The sequence below is a fragment of the Castanea sativa genome, chromosome 1 (genome assembly GCF_040712315.1).
Source record: "Castanea sativa cultivar Marrone di Chiusa Pesio chromosome 1, ASM4071231v1".
Lineage (NCBI taxonomy): Eukaryota > Viridiplantae > Streptophyta > Magnoliopsida > Fagales > Fagaceae > Castanea > Castanea sativa.
In genome coordinates this window covers 25,462,349-25,485,255 of record NC_134013.1, presented here as the reverse complement: position 1 = coordinate 25,485,255, position 22,907 = coordinate 25,462,349, and the positions used below count along the sequence as shown (strand labels likewise).

General features: G+C 33.1%; 1 protein-coding gene and 3 long non-coding RNA genes across 4 annotated transcripts; 1 reads left to right on the top strand and 3 right to left on the bottom strand.

Moving 5' to 3' along the window:
* Window positions 1–5,025: 5,025 nt before the first annotated feature.
* Window positions 5,026–5,982, bottom strand: LOC142615697 (uncharacterized). Its single transcript, XR_012840831.1, has 2 exons — window positions 5,838–5,982; window positions 5,026–5,480 (listed from the first exon to the last, which is right to left on the bottom strand). It is a non-coding gene; the product is annotated as an uncharacterized LOC142615697 (long non-coding RNA).
* Window positions 5,983–13,999: 8,017 nt separating this feature from the next.
* Window positions 14,000–15,057, bottom strand: LOC142615689 (uncharacterized). Its single transcript, XR_012840829.1, has 2 exons — window positions 14,930–15,057; window positions 14,000–14,445 (listed from the first exon to the last, which is right to left on the bottom strand). It is a non-coding gene; the product is annotated as an uncharacterized LOC142615689 (long non-coding RNA).
* A 1,693-nt stretch (window positions 15,058–16,750) lies between these two features.
* LOC142623593 (uncharacterized) lies at window positions 16,751–17,290 on the top strand. The gene has a single exon (XM_075797036.1). The coding sequence runs from the start codon at window positions 16,751–16,753 to the stop codon at window positions 17,288–17,290; it is 540 nt and encodes a 179-aa protein (XP_075653151.1).
* A 4,135-nt stretch (window positions 17,291–21,425) lies between these two features.
* On the bottom strand, window positions 21,426–22,477 carry LOC142607418 (uncharacterized). The gene is made up of 2 exons (XR_012839321.1): window positions 22,333–22,477; window positions 21,426–21,869 (listed from the first exon to the last, which is right to left on the bottom strand). It is a non-coding gene; the product is annotated as an uncharacterized LOC142607418 (long non-coding RNA).
* Between the last annotated feature and the right edge of the window lie 430 nt (window positions 22,478–22,907).

The following is a 22,907-nucleotide window of genomic DNA, read 5'->3' as shown; positions in this document are numbered from 1 at the left end:
CTAAGGACTATTCCACATTTGATACACACACATGTCACACAAGTCTATTGTTTAATGAATGCTTATTTCATTTGTGTGATTGTATATGTTCAAATGTGACGTGTATACTCAATTGCTTGTCGATCAAACCCAAAAAGATCTTTGAGTATTTTATATGTTTTGGCAGTGTTCTTATACTTTTGTGTTTTAAGTTTTTGTTCATAATGCATTTTCTATGTTTTCATCAAAAACTCCTTCAGAGGCATTTTCACGAGAAACTCATGACTAAACTCTTCTTGTGAAAATGAGATAGGCAAAATATGAAAACACATGAAATTCAGACAGAAACTTTTGCAACTGTCTCACGACTAAGCTCTTCCCACGAAAAGTTTTGTACTTCAATGGCATTTTTTGCGAGTAACTTCACGAGAAGATATCTCGCAAAAAACGCGTGTTTTCAGTTTTTAAAGGGGTGAACATGACAGTTTTTCAAACACACACCCATTGCCTCCATTGAGCCTCTCTCAACCCAAAACCAATTTTTTCTCAAAAACCTAACTAAATTTCAAGAGAAATCATCTTCAAATCATCTTTAAGGTATGTTCATTCAATCTTTCCTCTCTATTTCATTAGATTATGCCTTAGTTGATAGATTTTGCATGTGTTGGGATATTTTTGAAAAAGGGTTGGGCAACTTCTATTTTGTGAAATTTTTTTTCATTTCTTGTTTGGGTTCTATCCCATTTGTTTTGTTTGTGTTTGTGTTGTCCCCTTGTGGCATTTTGACTTGTATTTAGGCAAGATTTACACATGTTCATGCATTGTCTACATCTTTGTTGTGTGGGTGCATACCAAGTGTTTGATAAAATTCCCAAATGACATTTTGGTGTTGTTTTGGACTCCAATGAGTACCAAACTTTGGGGATTACCATGATTATACATGTTTATCATGTTTTGATCATTGGTTGTGTGTTTTACACACTTTGACCAATATGTGTTTTATCATGCCTTGATCATGCATCACATATGCATACCGCATGTATACTTGAAGCACACTCTTGTTTACTTGTCATGTTTTAGATATCACTCATGCTAGATAATTGTTATTACGTATTTAGCACTTGTGACATGATCTATTGACTTTGTCTATGTTCTTTTTAGGATTTTGTAGTTGTTTATGGACTAACTTGGTACTAATCAAGTTTGTGTTCGTGTGTTTGTGTTTTTGCACTTGTTTCTTTGTGTTTTGTATCTGTTTTTGCATATGTCTCCTACTAAGCATTCTACCACAAAAAAAGGACCAAAGTGTCCACACACAGACACAAATTTTTTTTTGAAACATTGATGCAAGGTTGGCATACAATGAATTCTACAAAAAGGCAACGATTATCATGGAAAGGGTTGTTAAAATGGAGACCTTTGAAAACACTTTCAAAGAGAGGACTTGGATTAAGTTGCTGAATCCAAGTGGAAATGTGTTTTCGGAAATCATAAGAGAATTCTTTTCAAACGCCATTGTGGAATGGGATCGCATTAACTGTTGGGTGCGACAAAAGGAATTCTTTATCACAAGGTATTCCATTCAAGAGTACTTGGAAATTTGTCCACCATCTCAAAAAATCTCCATCCAATATGATGATAGGTTGGACTCTCTTGAACCAATGGTGGAGCTCCTCGGTGGTACTCTCCAAAAGAAGTCAATGTACACAATTCCTTTCAATCTGGAGATGAGGACATTGGGCCATATCATGATCCACAACCTCTACCCAATAACAAATTTGACCACATTGACAGCACCAAGAACCACATTTCTCTATGATCTCTTCACACATAAGGAGATTGACATATGTAGTCACATCTTCCACCTCTTGACAAAAGCCATCACTAAGAGGAATTCGAGAATCGTAATGCCATTCCCTAGTCCCATCATGGGTCTCATTGCAAAGACAAAGCTAAAGTTCCTGAGTGGTCTCACCATGGTGCAAAGAGACTCTTCTATTGGTGCTTCAACAATGACTCGAAGCAAAGCTCATATCACCGGACCAAAAACCGGCGTCTCTCAAATCCCAAGGGACAATGTTGAGGAAGAACGTGGGGACACGGAGGAGGAGATAGATAGGTTTACATTAGCCTCGGAGGGCTCTGTACAGCCATCCTCCCAAGCACCAGCACGAGGACCCAATTGCCTTGACCATCTCATTGTAAGGGTTGAGAAGATGTATGGCATGATCGAATCCCATGTGCAACACACCTCAAATAAGTTTATGTATGTTCAGGGCCATATTACTGCACTTTCATCTCAGATTGATGACATGATGATGGAGCAGCGGCATCATCAACTAGGCTCTGAATCAGAATCTGAAGAGTTTTAGCCTCTTTGGCCATTTTGGTTAAAAAGGGGGAGTAGTTTGAAGGGGAGCTACTGAGTTTGAGGGGGAGCATAGCTAGAGATATCAGTTTATTTTGGTGGTTTAGGAGCTTATTTTGGTGGTTCATAGTTTTTATAACTCTTAGTTATTTACATTGCTTTCTTTTAAAGCTTTAAAGTACTCTAGTTTAAAACTTTTGTTTATATTTAGTACTTTATTTTATGTATCTTTGCTTTTGCAGCTTTTTAAAGTACTTCTAGATTAATGCATACATTATTTTAAGTACTTCACACTTGCACCCTTGTTGGATCTTGTATCCTTAATGCAAATACTTTGATGTTTTGCATTGGTTGTGTGTTTGGACATGCAATTAATTATTGCTTTGCTCTTAATTGCATTGCGTGTCCGGATGATCTTTTACTAGTTAAATGATCATTGTAGTCGTTCTTTAATGGCTGTTCCTGTATGATCAAGTTATACTTCATAGTTTATATCTTGCTTTTTACCTTAATCGCATTTTACTTGTTTCTATACGTACCCTGTATTCAACTTGTCATAAGCTTAATGAAAGTTTTGTTTGTGTGCGAGTGTTTCAGGATACAGGTGTATACGTGCAAGTGTTTCACAGCTTCTAGATTAGGTGTGAGTGAGTTTTGCCATTATTCCCAAACTCACGTCTAAGTCTAGAGTCTGTTTTAGGGGTTTTGTCACTAAATAGTCAAAGGGGGAGATTGTAAAGTTGTTATTTATAACTATTTTGTGTTAGCTTTAATTCTATGCAAATTTGATTGTAATTTTGTTCAATCATGTTTACCCTGTATTTTATGTGGGATTTCATTGTATGAGTTATGTGTGAGAGAGTGTGAAGACTCGAGCTTGCATTAAAGAAGGAGTGGTTTTCGAGGGTATCTCGCGAGTAAACTTCTCATGAAGTAAGTTATGTGAAAAGCATATGACTGGAATATTAAGAGTTGTGACAATCTGGTGACTACTGGTTTTCGCGAGTAGCTCACGGGTAAGGCATTCCCGCGAGATACCCGTGAAACATTCTGTTTTGTTATTTTGGCTTATTTGCTCTACCATGCTTCACCCATACTATATATACCCACATATTGTAAGGAGTACTTTTCAAAGAGAAAACCCTAGCAAACACACTTGAGAGTTAGTGCTTTTATGCCCATAATCATCTACATAATCCTTTATGGTTTTCTTCATACTCCTACCTCTCCATATCCATATTCTTGAGAGGTTGATAGTCCAAATACTTACCACACTTAATCTGAGTGTCAAGTGAGGTTTTAATGCTGCAGGGAAGCATTGGAAGAAGCCAAGTTTTGGTAGATGCAATCGGGCGCATTGCAGGATCCGAAAAGCTAGACAAGACACGGTTTCAAGAAGCCTTGTTAGAGTAGGAGCTTGGATGGCTTAGGTGCACTGGGTAGATTAGGCCTAGAGGGTCTCTTGCTATTCGTGTAGCCCAACTTATTGTCTAGTGGATCGATTTACTGCTTGGAGGGTGGGGAAGAGGTTTTTCGCCGAGTTCTTCGGTTTCCTCTTTGATAACACATCAGCGTGTTATCTTATGTTTGCATTTCTCTTCCCTATTATTTTAGTTTTCATTTTACTACTGTGATATGATGAATAGGGCTTAGGGTAGTTTTATTGTTTGTTCGCTCGTATTTACTCTATTCCGCATTTAGTTTAAGTTAGAGTAAAATCAATCGAGCCGTAATATTTTCTTATTTGAACAGCTCTTGTGTTTTTAATACAAATCCGAGCTCTCAAAGGTCTATCCCACAAAAAGTCTTAGTATAATGATAATTCCAAGTTACCCTAAAACATATTCGACTTCATTCAACATTACAAAAATAACATCAACATATGCATTTTTTTTTTCTTTTTGATAAGAACACAAGCATTTCTTACGGGCAAAGAATAACATAAACTAATACATTCTATAAAAAAAAACTAATACAGGAAATGGAAAAATGGATATATACCAAGTAAAAGTTTAAAGTGGACCATATTAGAACCTAGAAGTCAATGATTGCAGCTTTCTAATGGATTGAAAAGGAACATATATTAAATTGGAAGAAAGATATAAATTGTAAAAAAAAAAAAAATAATAATGTAGAGAGACCCTGCATTCTTTTTAATCAGATTTCCAATGGACTGTATTTACTTATTTATTTTTAAATTAGATTTTATTTCGTTGAAAAGAAATATTATTACTCTGCCACTATAGCTATTAGCTACGATCTTATATTCTTTTATCCCCTCATGGGTTCCCTTTCATAACTCATACAGTTTTTGGGGCACTATTTACTTGTTGCATTTCCAAAGATTAAAGATATGCTAAGCCATTGGTGTTGCTTGTAAAATTGTCGCTAGATTTTGAGCACAATTTGCTTATTTGAGCCAGATTTTAAGGAGCTGAATTAATAAAATATATACATAATACATTATTCTTATTTGAGCTAGGTGTATTTCACAAGGATATTTCTTTACTTATTTGAGTTATATATATTTCATGGAACCAAATTAATAAAAAGAACACAATTTGCTTATTTGAGTTAGATTTAAGGAGACGAATTAATAAGAACAAAATTTGCTAATACGATCAAGGTTTTAGGATGCATAAATAAATAAAAACAAATTGCACATAACAACTTGGATATAACGAATTCGCAAACTGTCTTTATTTTTATTTTTTCTTTTGCCTAACAAAATAAGTGGAAGAATTAGAACCTAGCTAGGTTCTAATCATGGGGAAGAAGAAGGCAACGCCATTGAGCTACGAGGCTCATGGTGATTGATTTTTATTTATGGTGATTATTAATTAAGTCTGTTGCAAAATAAAGCACATTATTTTGCAAACAGATTTTGAAATTTAATACATGGAAGTATGGAACAATATCGACTATGCACCCCTTCAATTTGTAGGACAGGAAATGGTCGCATTGCTGCAGAGATGAAGGGTGCAGCCTGGGTTAAAGCAGCAGTTGCAGCCATTATATAGCTTTTCGTCTGAAGACCCACAAGTCATATACTCAATACAAAAGCAAGATTCTGGGCACCCATCTGTCTGCGCAGTCGCAACTTTTGGATTAAGAACTCCCAGCAGAAATGCACCTAACAACATAATCAAAAAAAAAAAATTCAGAATATATGTATGAATAACAACTGACCATATATTTTGGTCTCTATTTATACCAAACAGGTTTTTTATTTTAATTTTTTAAATTCAATAATTATAATGAGAGAGAGTAAATTTATACTCTGGATTGACCACTATATACAAATTGACCGCTATATACGTTAAAGTTGCTTTTAGTGAAACTAATAAAATGTCATAAGGCAGTAGTAGTATACTATTACCAAATACAAGTGGAGAAAACATTAATAAATAAATCAATGGCCTTTGAATCAGAAGGCACTTTTTAAGAAAAGAAAGAGTTCAAATAAAAAGAAGAATGGTGTGGAACGTACCACACAGTAGGAGAATCATAACATTAACATGAACTTTGTTGATGGCCATATTGGTTTTTTTCTATAGGTTTTAGGGTGTAGATATCGCATACTTATACTACAACGCTATTAACAATGATGACGACAATGATGATGGAAACGAAGCAGCAACACATTCAACTGTTAGCTGTTTTTGTGGGCAAACATGATTCCATCTGTGGTTTGAACATTCAACTTTCTATTATTGTTTGCGCACACGGAACTAATTCTTAAGCACAGTAATTTAAGACTTAGGATGAATGAATTCAGCAGGCCATGTCCGTCGCTGTGGCTAAGTGATTCATTAGTCCACACACGCACATTATTAGATATTATACATGTGCAGAAAGTTTGAGATGCTACAAACTTTATCCAAAATTTAAATTATACTAAAATAATGTGGTTACCGAGTTGTCAAGTTTTGGGCATCAGATAGACATAGACTTATAAGAAATATTTGGGCACAGAGCAACTGGTGAGGGGTGAGAAGACAAATGCCGGTTGTTTTTGTTAGGAGATATCTCTTTGGCAAGGCTGCAAATATAACATATATGAACACTTTTTTAGTAAAAAAATTTAAGTAATGGATTGGAATCCAATTCAGTGGCAACTCTAGAATTTTCTTTTCAAGGGTCATTAAGAAATTTAAATTAAACAAAAATTTAATAAAAAAAAAACTTGAATATATTAACATAAAAAAAGTTCAAATACATAAAGTTTTAAAATTTCCTTCGATGAGTTTTTCATATTTTGAAATTGTTGTATAATAGCTTCATTATTAATGCTATCAGTTACATTTTTTTCAATGTATACAACTAAGTAATCATTAAACTACTAATCTCTCATTTAATTACCAAAATCTTTCTATTAAAAAAAAACCAACATCTTGCCTAAATAAGTAACAATATAAACAAACTGCATCATCATTTTCTTTTTATGATATATTCCTATGAATATTTTGTATTACTTAAGGTAATCAGGATTAAATCAATGCAATGCTTCACTAATTTCTTTTTTAGAGAAATCATGGCTAAAACCTCTTTGTAAATGTACTTTTTTTTCCCTTGATCGTTAGGATAAATAGATGAGACATTTTCTCATAGCCATAGCGTAGGATCTAAAAAAGCATTATTCAAATAAGTACAAATTTGCTTAAAAGATGAATTTTGTTATTAAAGTGATTTCTTTATAAGAATTTTTTCCATAGTGCTAATAAATGAATAAAGGGTAAAAGAGAAGTTCATTCAACGTATTCAACTTAGGCATTAAATCATTACATTCATGTTCGATAAAGTATTAGGGCATTATTTTAGTGCATATGCATATCTATAAGATGTACCACATAAATCCAATAAATTAAGCTAAAGACAAAAGCAATCACTAACCGACTAGCTATAGGAAAATATGCAATTTTTTTTTAGATAGTGATTTTAAAATATATCTTTTGAAAAAAACAATTTAAAATATCATAATGAAACATTTGATTTGGGCTTTTAGGCTAATTTGTTTGTTTGAACAATTTTTAAAATGTTCCGTCTACAACATTTTCACAACAAATTCAAGGTGACAATTGTTACTAGTTCTAATTTGCCTAACACTGAAATTGTTTTTTTGTCCACCGATAACAACTGCCTCTTAGAATTTGTTGTAAAAGTGTTGTGAAAATGTTATGAACATAATATTTGTCGCAATATTTTGGTTCAATCTTTAACGGACCAAAATTTTAGGGAGGTCAAATTTTATTTTTAATGGGCTTAAATTTTTATTTAAAATGTTCAAGTTTATTTTTAGGGTGGTTAAGTTTTTTTTTTTGGGTGGTCAACAACACATACTTATTGAATTTCTTTTTTAAGGTATAAAAATTATTTTTTCCAAGTTTCCTAAAGTACACATAGCGCCGCCCTTGACCCAATTATATTATATTAATTACTTATTCTTGCCATTAGTATCCAAATGTATAAGATTTTACTCATCGGTTATGTATGAATATTCCAACAATATTTAACTCAAAAACTTTCACAAACTATAGTTAGAGTTTAGTGAAATAAATCTTTTCAAATTTTATAATATTCTAAAACTGTTAATAATTAAAGAATTAATGTGTTGATTACTTCGAACATCAAAGGATTAGACTGTCATTTCCCTTATATTTTGAGGCAGCGTGTTATCTAAAACCTCCACATTCAACTTTTATCAGTTTGTTTAGTTAGAATAATCATCTATGTGGTGTGAGCACACATGATTTAACCTGTGCTGTGATGAATATTCAACTTTGTTTTATATATATATTTTTTATATTCGTTTACGCAAGTAAGCCATATCCATCGCTGTTCCAATGTGATACATTATTCCACACATGCATATTATCAGATATTATACATATACAAAGAGTTTGAAATACTACAAACTCTATAAAATAATGTGGTTACCGAATCTTCAAGTTTTGCGCATAAGAATCAGATATAGACTTAGACTTTAAATTAAGAAATTGAAGGAGCAAATGGTGAGGATTGAGGACTGAGGAGACAAATTTTAACAAAAGGTAGTGAGATTGAAGGAGATGGGATCTGGGTTGGATTTACACCAGAGCAGAGTTTAAAGGAGATGGGATTCAACTGTGTGCAAGTCTGTGCTTATAAGAACTAAGAAGTAAAATACTCCCAAGATAACGCTGCATTATATATATATATATATATATATATATATATATATATATATATGTGTGTGTGTGTGTGTGTGTTTCCACCTCGGTTTTTTGCTTCTTCAGAGGCGGAGGAGCTTCAAAGTTCAAAGTTCAAAGTTCAAACGACAACAACAACGACAAGTCATCAAAGGACACTGAATTCCATCAACCAGATCCCACAAAGACGTGTACCGCCCAGGCGATCCCATTATAATCACCATCCAGATCCAACCCCGAAATCACATCAGCAAAATGTTTAAGCAATTTTAACAAAACAAAACTAAATGAGGCCATATGAGTGAGCTATAGAAAAAAGATGGAGAAAAATGAAATAAAATAAAGGGCGATTATTTTTATAAAATTTTTTTATATCTCATAAATGGCAAAAAGAACTAGTCAAGTTGCAATGGAGGGTTTCTCGTAATCAAGGATGGAGCTAGAACTAAGAATTAGAGGGGGCAACTTTGCTGTTGGCCATGTGTGGCGGCTTAGATGTTAAAAGTTTTTTGTTTTAGTTTGTTGTCCTTAATGCATGGGTCTTCTACCAAACAAAATTATTTTGTTTAAAATTTTTGAAAAGACTAATTAAGTTGTATTTTTTTTTGGTAAAATCGGTTGATAGGACTTAATTTTTTAGGTTTACTATTGGTAATTTTTGTTCTTAAACTAATTTTTTTGGGCTTGTAATTTTGTTTTAGATTTTAGATCTATAGATTTTTTAATGATCTTTGAAAAGAGAGAAATGCCTATAAATTTTTTTTTTTAACAAATTCTAATATGATGAGTAATTATTAGAAAATAAAAAAATGGCATGAGTGGTAAGTTCAAATGTAAACCAATAAAAATTTGTTACTTCAAACATTTGTAAAAATGTTGTAAAAAAGTGTTACTTTAGCGCTACTTTCTTAAAAACATCAATAATATTGTTAAGAGGAAGAAATTGGGCTTTTGCTCTTATTTTTTAAAACATCTAGCAATATGTTCCTGTTTTGAAACTATTTAGATCCGTGTCCCTATTTTGAAACTCGATTTTCTCAAAATCAAGTTTCAATGTAAAACTCGATCTGTAGAAAATCAAGTTATAGGCAATCAAACTTAAAAAAACTCGAGTTCCATTTTTTTTTTTTTTTTTTTTTTTTTTTTTTTACGTTTGATTTGGTATAACTCGATTTTGAGAAAATCGAGTTTCAAAACAGGAACACGGACTTAAATAGTTTCAAAATATAGACATATTGCTAGATTTTTTGCAAAATAAGGGCAAAAGCCCAATTTTCCCAATTACTAAGTAGCATTCAATACATGCTACAATATTTTGCAAATAAAATCAGGATTTCTTACTGTCAAAGAATAACATAAATTATCACTGCACATCCTTGGTGCGATGGTCACTCCACAAGTATAAATGCTTGTGGGGTGTGGGGGCAAAGACCGAGGTTCAAGTCTCCAGAAGGGAGCTTCACACACATATACACTTAGATTAGGTTAGAGTAAAATTCTATCTTGTATAAATAAAATAAAATAAAATAAAGAATAACATAAATTAATAGGGGGAATATGTACATAGTAAAAGTTTTAAATGGACCTAAGAAGCCAATCATGGAAGTTTACATATGCTAAAAAGAAGAACGATATAAATAATTCTAGATGGACATTGTAGCCAGTTGAGCTTGATCATTCCAACGGAACTTATTAATAGAAAACTTTGTTCCAACAGATTTTGGAAGACAACTAGATCAGCAGAATCAATGTCAATGCATGCACAGCGCTAACTGTAACTTTTTTTTATTGGGTCAAAAGGACTATTATATTAGACTAAACCGAAATAGACATATTTCTATTACAAACATTAGCTAACTTATCAAGGACAAGCACATTCACCACTACAAATAATGGGTTATCAAAAAAATACAAAAAAAAGGGTTATGCATAAATCGTCACCCGTGGCCCGTCAACCCGCCCAACTCAATACATGTGAGTCCATTAAATGAGATGGGTCAGATTGAATAACAAGTTGAAATATTTCTAACCTACCACAACTCAACCCACACACGTGTGTGTGTGTATTGTCATGTTGCAAAACTTTCCCTTACATATTTACCTACTTTATTTCTCTCATCTCTTGCTCTTTCTTTCTTTTTCTTTTTTCTTTTCACATTTCACTTCCTTAATAAACTCTAGCTGCTCTCTCTAAGATTTTGTTATTATTCTTATGTACACGTCTAATTTCAGATTTTGAGATGTTTTTATTTTCAGTGTGATATAATTTTCAAATATTCTAATAAAAAGTAACGTAGTATTTGTAATGAAGATATATTACACCAACTTTGTTGCCAGCCATATTTCCTCCTATACCAATTTTGAGGTGTTAAAGTTGCAAATTTATAGTAAAGAGCAATGTTGTCCTTAAAACAAAAATTTAGAGGAAAAAAAAAGTAGATTTTTCAACACCAATCTGTTCTCACCTCAGCTATGAGGTCATTATATTGACCAACAAAGTCAACATAGCAAGAGGCTAGGGACTTCAAAACTAATAAATTGTGGCTTCATCAACATGCACAGATTAATTAAGAGAAGATATGAATACGGCTCTGGCGTAGAATAGGCAGGTCTTGCTGGAAGAAAAAATATACATAGTTAAGATTCCTAAATGGATCTTAGAAGTTTAAGAGAAGATATGAATACGGCTCTGGCATAGAATAGGCAGGTCTTGCTGGAAGAAAAAAAAAATATATAGTCAAGATTCCTAAATGGATCTTAGAAGTCAACAATGGCGGAATTATTTTACAATGTATTCATAACTTCAAGCAAATGTCCCTCTTCATTGAGATTGGATTGAGCTAGGATTTTTTTTTTTTTGGCTTGCAATTGAGGTAAAGGGGTTAGAATCCAGCTTTTCTAATTAATAAGCAAAGGGTCATACTCATACCACTAAGTCACAAGTTTTTTGACAAATTGCATTGAGCTAATTGATAACAAGTGTAATTTAGACTATTTAAATGAATAACTATAATTTTCAAACACCTTACTTATATATATTGGAATACTAATCCTATTTCTGTTTTTAGATTGATGAGAAGTTAAAAATTAAGAAGTGATCACCAATGTCCATCCTTGGCGCGATGGTTGTTCTACAAGTAAAAGTGTTTGTAGAGTGTGGGGGGCAAAGACTAGGTTTAACTGTTCAAGTCTTCAAGAGGGAGTTTCGCACATATATATACTTAGATTATACTATAATATAATTTCTATATTGTATAAAAAATTAACAAGTGATCTATTTCTAGGGGGTGTTATTAGTCAATTGTCTTTAACCAAACGGCATCTTCTCCTATGGAAGGATGGAGAGTAAGTTATGTTATGTTTGTTATGCATTCAATCCAGTATGGCGCATAAGTCTTTTTATTGATAGTGAGCCCATAATTTTTATTCCAAGGTGTTAATGATGTCAATGGTTGTATTATGTGTGCTAAACATCCCATGGTTTGAAATTTGAATGATACAAATTTTTTTTAATGGGATTGAATGATATAATTTTAAGGCCAAAATGGCAAAATACCATTTTCTCACAAATTTTCCAGCAAAATGCTCCATGTCTGAAACTATTTAGAGATATGCCCCTGTTTTGAAACACGATTTTCTAAAAATCGAGTTTCAAATGTAAAACTCGATTTTCTAACAATTTCTTTTTTAAAATTTGGGTATGATATTCTTATATCTAAACATTATTCTTGGTGATGGTCTATCCCACAAAGATTCTTAGTATAATGATAATTTCAAGCAGTGGCGGAGCTAAGATTCTAGCTTGGCCGGGGGGGGGGGGGGGAGATGAAAATAAAGAGTTGAAGGTAAAATTAATTTCCTTTTTTTTTTTTTAATTAGTATAGTTAAAAAAATTACTTAACTAATTAATCAAAAAAATATGATTAGCATATAAAATATTATGTAAGTGTTAAGTTGTTTCTTTATTTCTTTTTTCCTTGTGCATAGCATTAGATTTTTTTATAAATAGATTGTATGGCGTTTTTTATTTTTAAATCATAAAAGTATTGATGTTTATTAATTCTATGCTATATTGTGTTTATCATAAAAGCATTATAGAAGAATTGAAGAAAGCAACATAAAAATTTTGGCATATTGATTGGAGATGTTGTGGTTGTGATATTATACCATTTTTTAATTTCAAAATTACATAGAGTACATATAAGAATTTTTCTCTTCATTATATTAGACAAGTTTTAAATATTTTCAAAATAAAATTTTAGGTCAAAGCTATTATTACTAAAAATGATATTTTTAGGAGAATATAATGAACTTCTTGCTAATTATTAGCCAAGAAAAGTACATTACTAGTGGAGCCAAAAGTGACAACCCCATAGCGCAATATTACATGTAGAGTTGCAGAATATAAGCTTAAAGCATACAGAAACATACACAAAGAAAATATAGGAAAATATATATTAAGGGGTAGTGGGTTTGGGTGAGGTCGGGGGGGGGGGGGGGGGGGGGGAATTGCCCCCACTTTATCCCCCCTAGCTCCGCCCCTGATTCCAAGTTACCCTTGAACATATTCGACTTCATTTAACATTACAAAAATAACATCAACATATGCATTTCTTTTTTCCATTTTTTTTATAAGAACATGTGCATTTCTTACGGGCAAAGAATAACATAAACTAATACATCCTATCAAAAAAAAAAACATAAACTAATACAGGAAATGGAATAATGGATACGAAGTAAAAGTTTAAAGTGGTCCTTATTAGAACTTAATTAGAAGTCAATGATTGCAGCTTTCTAATGGATTGAAAAGGAGCATATATTAAATTGAAAGAAAGATATAAATTGTACCAAAAAAATGTAGAAAGACCTCGTATTCTTTTTAATCAGATTTCCAATGGACTGTATTTAGTTATTTATTTTTAAATTAGATTTTATTTCGTTGAAAAAAAAAATTATTACTATGCCACTATAGCTATTAGCTACGACCTTATATTCTTTTATCCACTCATGGGTTCCCTTACATAACTTATACAGTTTTGGGGCGCTTTTTACTTGTTGCATTTCCAAAGATTAAAGATATACTGTGCCATTGGTGTTGCTCGTAAAATAGTCGCTAGATTTTGAGCACAATTTGCTTATTTGAGCCAGAATTTAAGGAGCAATATTAATAGAAAGAGCACAATTTGCTTAGTAACGTTGAGCTAGATTCTAAGGAGCCGAATTAATAACATATTTACATAGTACAATATTCTTATTTGAGCTAGGTGCATTTCACAAGGAAATTTATTTACTTATTTGAGTTATATATAATATACGGAACCAAATTAATAAAAAGAACACAATTTGCTTATTTGAGTTAGATTTAAGGAGACGAATTAATAAGAACAAAATTTGCAAATATGATCTAATTTTTAAGATGCAGAATTAATAAAAAGAAAACAAATTGCACATAACAACTTGGAAATAATGAATTCACAAACTGTCTTTATTTTTATTTTTGGCTATCAAAATTAGTGGAATTGTGGAAGTGGAAGAATTAGAATCTAGTTTCTAATCATGGGGGGAAGAAGGCAACGCCATTGAGCTGTGAGGCTCATGGTGATTGATTTTTATTTATGACGATTATTAAGTCTGTTGCAAAATAAAGCTTATTATTTTGCAAGCAGATTTTGAAATTTAATACATGGAACAATATCGACTATGCACCCCTTCAATTTGTAGGACAGGAAATGGTGGTATTACTGCAGAGATGAAGGGTGCAGCCTGGGTTAAAGCAGCAGTTGCAGCCATTATATAGCTTTTCGTCTGAAGACCCACAAGTCATATACTCCATACAAAAGCAAGATTCTGGGCACCCATCTGTCTGCGCAGTCGCAACTTTTGGATTCAGAACTCCCAGCAGAAATGCACCTAACAACATAATCAAATAAAAAAAATTCAGAATATATGTATGAATAACAACTGACCATATATTTTGGTCTCTATTTATACCAAACAGGTTATTTATTTATTTTTATTTTATTTTTTAAATTTGATAGTTATAACGGGAGAGAGTGAATTTGTACTTCAGATATTTCAATTAAAAACACCAATAAATATCAGTTAAGTTACAAGCTCTTAACCACTATATACAAATTGTCAGTTGTAAGAAAGTGAAAAGGATCAATAATTCGTTTAAAGCGCCCAAATCTGGGTTACATTAAAGTTGCTTTTAGTGAAACTAATAAAATGTCATGAGGCAGTAGTAGTATACTATTACCAAATACAAGTCAACAGATAATCAGAGAGGAGAAAACATAAATAAATAAATCAATGGCCTTTGAATCAAAAGGAACTTTAAGAAAAGAAAGAAAGAGTTCAAAGAAAAAGAAGAAAGGTGCATGTGGAAGCGTACCACACAGTAGGAGAATCATAACATTAACATGAACTTTGTTGATGGCCATATTGGTTTTTCCCTATAGGTTTTAGGGTGTAGATATCGCATACTTATACTACAACGCTGATAACAATGATGACGACCATGATGATGGAAACGAAGCAGCAACACATTCAACTGTTAGCTGTTTGTGTGGGCAAACATGATTCCGCCTGTGGTTTGAACATTCAACTTTCTATTATTGTTTTCCCACACGGAATGAATTCTTAAGCACAGTAATTTAAGACCTAGAACATTCAGATCAGTCATTTTAAAATTTCTGTTTATTTTAGCATAAGAACCTCATTTTTATTCTATTTTACACAATCACCTTACCAAAACACGTACATTATCAAAAGGGCAAGTCTAATGTTGCAAGCTAAGATGAACAAGTACTGAAATGTAGAGAGACAATCCTTCAGGCAGAGAGGCAGGGGGTCCAAAACAGAGGAGTGGAAGGATTGCATCAGTTGTAGCAATACAATAGTCCTTCAGTCCAGAACAGCAGCTTGTGCGACTTGTAGTTTAGGACTAGTTCATTTCTGTAGTTTTAGTTATATATACATGTACACGTGTAATGATTTGGTTGGTTATACAGCTTAGATCCGTATAATGTGGAGTTAGTTAGAGCATTCTTATCAAGCCTCTCATATGCTATAAATGCTATTTTTTAGGATCAAAACCCCAAAAAACCATCTCCATCAAACCTGGTATATGTTATAAAATTTACAATCTTGCTACAGTGCAATCTCATTTTTGAGAGGGCACTATAGCTGTATTGTAAAATAAAAAATAGTTGTTTATTCCCAACGGTACTTTCTAATTTCTCATTCTCTTTCCTCTCTCTCACTTTTTTCATCTCTGTTCTCTCTTCTCTTTCCGTGGTTCATAGTCTGTCGTGCTCGTCACTGATTTTTGCTTGTCATTGATCTCTGCACGTCGCCGGTCTCTGCTTGTCGCCGATCTCTCTGCTCTCAGTCACTCAATCTCTCTACTCTTCGTCTACAACATCGCCTATCTCTCTACTCTCAGTCACTCGATCTCTACTCTTTGGCTGCAATGTCACCAAGTCGCCACTGCCTCCGATTCGCCCTCCCACTCACCCTCACCGGTTCAGATCTATGATTATCTCTCTCTCATATTCCGATTTGCAGGTTGAGGGTTCCGATTCGCCCTCACCGGGGGAGGTTTTTTTTTTTTTTCTGTTGTGGTTGGTGATGGTGAGTGGATGTGGTGGTTGTGAGTGGTGGGTTTTGTGGTGACTGTTGGTAGTATGGCGCCGACGGTGCTGTGAGAAAGAGAGAGACAGAGGAGAGAGAAAAAATTAAAAATTATTGAAAAATAATAAAGAAACAATATTTAAATGAAATGGTAAAAAAAAAAATAGAAGTTTTGATATAAGTTGCATTGTAAAGTGATGTGTTATATGTTATAAAATTAGGTTTTGAGACGGTAAATGCTAAATTTTTTAGAATGCTTGATAAGAATGCCCTTAAGAGTTTGTTTTTGCTTCAGCTCTTGTATAAAATAGCTCTTGTACAATCATTTTTTCTAATTAATGCAATCAGAGTTTTCTTTTCCTTCCAAGGTCCTTCAATGGCGAATCTAGCACAATCTGTCACAACCGTTGATGAGTCACACCCATTCTTTTTGCACTATGGAGAGAATCTAGGCACGATTCTTGTTGCTCAGCCTCTAGTCAACGACAATTACCCAAGTTGGGCAAAGTCAATGCAAAGAGCTTTATGAGCAAAAAGCAAATCAGGATTCATTGATGGCAGTCTCTTTTTGACTCCATCCATGGCAAAGAATCCTTTGCTTGTTCAAGCTTGGACTAAGTGCAATAATATGGTGGTTTCTAGGATTCTCAATTGTGTTTCTCCCAAAATTCTTCCAAGTGTTGTTTACAAGAACACTACTTTGGAGGTGTGGACATATTTGAAGAATCAATATTCCCAGAAAAATGGACCAAGACTCTTCCAACTTCAAAAACAACTTGCAACAATTGCACAAGGAGAGCTCTTTATCACAGATCATTTCATTCAACTGAATGTTCTATGGGATGAGATTGAGAATTATAGAGCTTTGTATTGTTGCACCTATGGTTCTTGCCAGTGCTCAATCAATGAGAAGCTAACTCAGTACCAATTGCAAGATTCTATGACGCCATTTTTGATGGGACTGAATAAATCATATAGTCAGATTCAAGGACAAATACTTCTGATTGATCCTTTGATTTCAATCAACAAAGTGTATTCTTTGTTGATCCAAAATGAGAGTCAAAGGTCCATTGGCCACTCAGCTGGGGCTTATGTTGAATCCACTGCTTTGGCAGCTTAATCAACTGCAGGATCTGCCAATCTTGCTTATGGAAATGCCTATGGAAGTGGTCCAATAGGGAAAGGCAGCAAGAGTAAAGGCAAGGACAAACCTATATGCAATCCTTGTGGAATCACAGGGCATACCATGGAAAAATGCTACATGCTCCATGGGTATCCTCTTGGATACAAGGCCAATGGAAAGACTCCAAAGGCTAATCAAGTTGTAGGCCTGAGTTTGGAGCTGTTCTTGGTGGTGTGGAGTCAAACCTTATGCCTATGCAACAACCTAATCCTCCACAAACTTTTCCATTTACTCCATATTAGTATCAAAGACTATTGGCTTTAATTGGGTCTCCAGGCGTTGGTTTTCAGGCTCAAGGGAGCAATGCAACACCAAAAACTACTCAACCAGCAATGGCTACAATGTTTCAATCACTACTCCAATTGTAGGTAAATCTTGCAGCTTGAAACATTTTGTTTTTGCAACTAAGGTAGTAAATAGGAATGCTTATAGTTGCAACACTTGGGTTTTAGATACAGGTGCCACTGTCCATATAATCTATTCTGCTACTTTACTCACCACCATAACTAGTATAATCCATTCCATTGTTGAATTACATAATCAAGAAAGTGCTCAAGTTACTCACATTGACACAATTAATCCAACTTTCTAGTACTTTGATCCTAGATAATGTACTTTGTGTCCCTTCTTTCTCTTTTAATTTGTTGTCCATAAGCAAACTTACTCAAAAATTGCCATATTGCCTTGTTTTTCTTTCTCAATTTTGTTTCATTCTGGACCTTTTATCTTGGAAGACGATTGGAATAGGTGAAGTACATCATGGACTCTACTTGCTGCAAAGACCAGATTGTGTTAGTCCTTCTTCTTTGTCAGATCATCTCATCAAGCACAAGCTTGGTTCTTCTTCTTATTTTGTCAATGCTGTATGTAGCATGCCTAGAATTTAGCACTTTAGGTTAGGTCATCCTTCCTTAAATAAGCTAGTATCTTTACAAGATAGTCTATTTGTTTACTTTGACACTTGTACTGATATTTGCAATATATGTCCAATGGCAAAACAGAAAAGATTACCCTTTCCTTTTAATAACAATTTCTTTGGTTCACCTTTTGATCTTGTTCATGTTGATATATGGGGGCCTTACTCAATGCCTACTCATGATGGTTTCAAATATTTTCTCTCTATTCTTGATGATGCAACTAGATGTACTTGGATATACCTGTTGAGAGCTAAATCTAATGCTAGAGCTCATTTAATTTCTTTTCACAAAATGGTACAGACTCAATTTAAGGCAAATATCAAGCTCTTGTACAATCATTTTCTAATTAATGCAATCAGAGTTTTCTTCTGCAAATTCTCACATACATCATATTATCTATTATTCACTTCTTTTTTTTAAATAATCATTTTATACATTTTTTTTTTTATTATTTCAACAACCCACCTCAAAAGTCAAACACTCTCTCTCTCTCTCTCTCTCAGCAAGCCATGTCCATCGTTGTGGCTACGTGATACATTAGTCCACACTTGCATGTACATTATTAGATATTATACATATACAGAGAGTTTGAGATGCTACAAACTTTATCCAAAAAATAAAATTATAAAATAATGTGGTTACCGAGTTGTCAAGTTCTGGGCACGAGATAGACTCAAACTTTTAAGAGGATGGAGATAAGGTGCAATACATAGAGTGTTGCACCTAATGCAATTGCTTTTAATAGCTGAGATTGATAGTTGCAAAAAGCAACTTTCAATCTCAACCATTAATTTAAAAAAAAAAAATTTTATAAGAAGTAAAAAGTAAAAGTTGAAAAAGTAAAAAGTAAAAAAAAAAGTTGTGAGACAAATAAGGTGAATTGCATCCTGTGTAATACCCTAGGTATTGCATTGGATCCTAATCCCTTTTAAGATATATTGGGGCACAGAGCCACTAGTGAGGAGTAAGTAGACAAATGGCGGTAGTTTTTGTTAGGAGATATCTCTTTAGGAAGGCTGCAAATATAACATATATGAACACCACTTGAGTCACAAAATTAAGCAATGGACTAAAACTTAATTATATTATATTAATTACTTATTCTTGTCATTAGTATCCAAATACAAGATTTCTTGACTAAGCCAACTCATCGATTACACATGAATATTCCAACAATATTTAACTCAAAAACTTTCACTAACTATAGTTCGAGTTAAGTCAAATAAATCTTTTCAGATTTTATAATATTCTAAAACTGTTAATAATTACCACCGCACACCCTTGGTGCGATGGTCACTCCACAAGTATAAGTGTTTGTAGGGTGTGGGAGGCAAGGGTCGGGATTCAAGTCTTCAGGAAAGAGCTTCATACACATATATACTTAAATTAGGTTAGAGTAAAAATTCTATCTTGTAAAAAAACAATTAATAATTAAAGAGTTAATGTGTTGATTGCTTCAAACATCAAGGAATTAGAGTGTCATTTCCCTTATATTTTTGAGGCAACGTGTTATCTAAAACCTCGAGAGAGGATTTTATAATTTACCCAAAAATAATGTAGGACTTTTCTATTCATCATGTTTCATTGTTTGAGGTCTTTGTGCTAAATGATTTCGTCGATGCTAGTTGGTCATGGCATGGTGACCTACATCAGCCAAATCCACTCACATCTCAGTCCCTAACGTGAGGTGAAGAAATTTTTTATTTATTTTATTTTATAAATAATAGCAACCAATTTTGAAATTTTACAAAATGACACTTACCGCAAACATTTTATAAAATTATGCTGGGTTTGTATAAATGTAATAGTTATATATGTGACTTCTCATATTATAACTTAATTTATGAAATATTTCATTAAAAAAAAAACAAAAAAGATTTCTATCTACTAGGTGTGTGCATAGTTTGGCTGGTTTGGTTTTTACCCAAATTTTTCATCGAACTAATAGGGTTGATTTTCCCATAACCAACATTGTTATAGACTGCCTAAAATCAAACTTATGACTTGCAGTGGTGCAATTTTTCTCCTTTGGGACAGTGTAGGGCAATCAGTTTCAATCCCACAAATCAAAAACTCACTTAATCAATCCACAAATCAAAAACTTTATAAACACCCTATTTTACAACTAACATTTAACTGATATTAAGGGCAAAACAATAATTTTGCGCTAAGAGCATAATCATAATTTCAATAGTTAGATCTTTAAATTTGTGACACAAAACAAATCTTAACTTCTAAAGATTACAACAATATGTCACAGGCCTCGATCAAACCACCCAATCAAAAGTTATCATCAAAACAATTTTCCACAGTCATGATGCGCAAACACAATGGACCATGATCATGTCCAATTTTAAACATTTAATTTTGATTGATTCTAACAAGAATTAATTTAAAATTGATTAAGTGTAAAAATTTGATCAAATTGCATTTTGGAAGATATAATGTAATGTCCCTTCTCTCCAATGATAATTATAATTATAATTAATAAATAAATAAAAACAAGAAAGAAAGGAAAAAAAGAAGAAAAAAAAGAAGAAGACATACATTGGTTTTGCATTCTTTGTAATTGTCACTAGATTTTGAGCATAATTTTCTTATTTGATCTAAATTTTAAGGAGCCAAATTAGTAAAAATAATACAATTTGCTTATTTGAGCTAGTCACATTGCACAAGGATTTTTCTTCACTTATTTGAGTTATATTTTAAAGAGGCAAATTAGTTAATTAAAAAAAACACACAATTTGCTTATTTGAGCTAGATTTTAAGGATACGAATTAATTTTAATAAATAAAAGAATTAGGTCACCATTGCAGGGGATAAATTTTTAAGCCCACAAGAGTAATGTTGAAATGGTCTTCCCAACTAATGAAATAGTGTCACTTATGCAAATGTGTGAATCATGTTCCTAATCATCACAAGAAATATAAAATATAAAATATTAGGTGATATCACACTTGCATGAAAAATAGTGTTTCATTGATTGGGAGGACTACTTCAACAATCCTCCCGTTGACCTAATAATTTCTCATTGCCGAGGATCAAACCTAGGTCACTCCCATGGGAGACAAACTAGAATAAATGAGAAGAAAAAATTTGTTAATTTGATCTAGGTCTAAAGCTGAATTAATAAAAAGAGCACAACTGCACATTAGTGGGAGACAATGAATTTTCAGTCTTTTTATTTATTTCAAACACAATAAGTGGGGATGAAGGAATTGGAGCCTATAGGTTCCAATCATGGAGAGAATACATTGAGCAGATTAATGCTCATAGAGTCATAGTTATTTATTTTTATTTTACTATTATGACAATTATTAAGTCTGTTGCAAAATAAATCTCATTATTTGCAAACAGAGAATTTGAAATGTATTACATGGAGCATCGACCACCCCTTCAATTTGTAGGACAGTAAAGTGAGGTATTATCGCACAGATTAATGGTGCAGCCTGGGTTGTCGCAGCAAGTGCAGCCATTATATGGCGTCGGCGTATTGTCTGGCCCACAAGTCATATTAAATACGCACAAGCATTCTGACGTTGGGCAAGGAGCTTGCGCAGTCACAACTTTTGGATTGAGAACTCCCACCATAAATGCACCTAACAATATATGGTAGTAAAAAAAAATCAGAATCTATGAATGATTGAATAACAACTGACAATATATTTTGGTCTCTATTTTTACTAAACAGATTTTTTATTTATTTATTTTTTTTTAAATTTAATAATTATAATGGGAGAGAGTTTGTACTCTAAATATCTCAATTGAAAATACCAATAAATATCAGTTGAGTTACAAGACGTTTGACCACTATATACAAATAGGCAGCTGTAAGAAATTAAAAAATATCAATAATTCGTTCAACACGCACAAATCGGGGTTCCGTTAAAGTTGCTTTTAGTGAAACTAATAAAATGTCATAAGACAGTTGTAGTATAAAATTACCAAAAACAAGTGGACTAAACATAAATAAATAAATCAATGGCCTTTGAATCAGAAGGCACTTTTTAAGAAAAGAAAGAAAGAGTTAAAATAAAAAAGAAGAATGGTGTGGAAGCGTACCACACAGTAGGAGGATCATAACATTAAAATGAACTTGGTTGATGGCCATATTGGTTTTTCCCTATAGGTTTTAGGGTGTAGATATCGCATACTTATACTACAACGCTGATAACAATGATGACGACCATGATGATGGAAATGAAGCAGCAACACATTCAACTGTCAGCTGTTTACGTGCGCGAACATGATTCTACCTGTGGTTTTAACATTCAACTTTCTATTATTGTTTGCGCACACGAAATGAATTCTTAGGAACAGTAATTTAAGACTTAGGACGTATGAATTCAGCAAGCCATGTCCATCGCTGCGGCTAAGTGATACATTAGTCCACACACGCACATTATTAGATATTATACATATACAGAGAGTTTGAGATGCTACAAAGTTTATCCAAAAATAAATTATACTAAAATAATGTGGTTACCGAGTTGTCAAATTTTGGGCATCAGATAGACACAGACTTTTAAAAAATATTTGGGCACAAAGCAACCGGTGAGGAGTGAGCAGACAAATAGCGGTAGTTTGTGTTAGGAGATATATGTCTTTGGGAAGGCTGCAAATATAACATATATGAA

Bases quoted from the DNA above. Each gene is read 5' to 3' on its own strand.
- LOC142623593 (XM_075797036.1), top strand. From the start codon at position 16,751: ATGGCAAAGAATCCTTTGCTTGTTCAAGCTTGGACTAAGTGCAATAAT.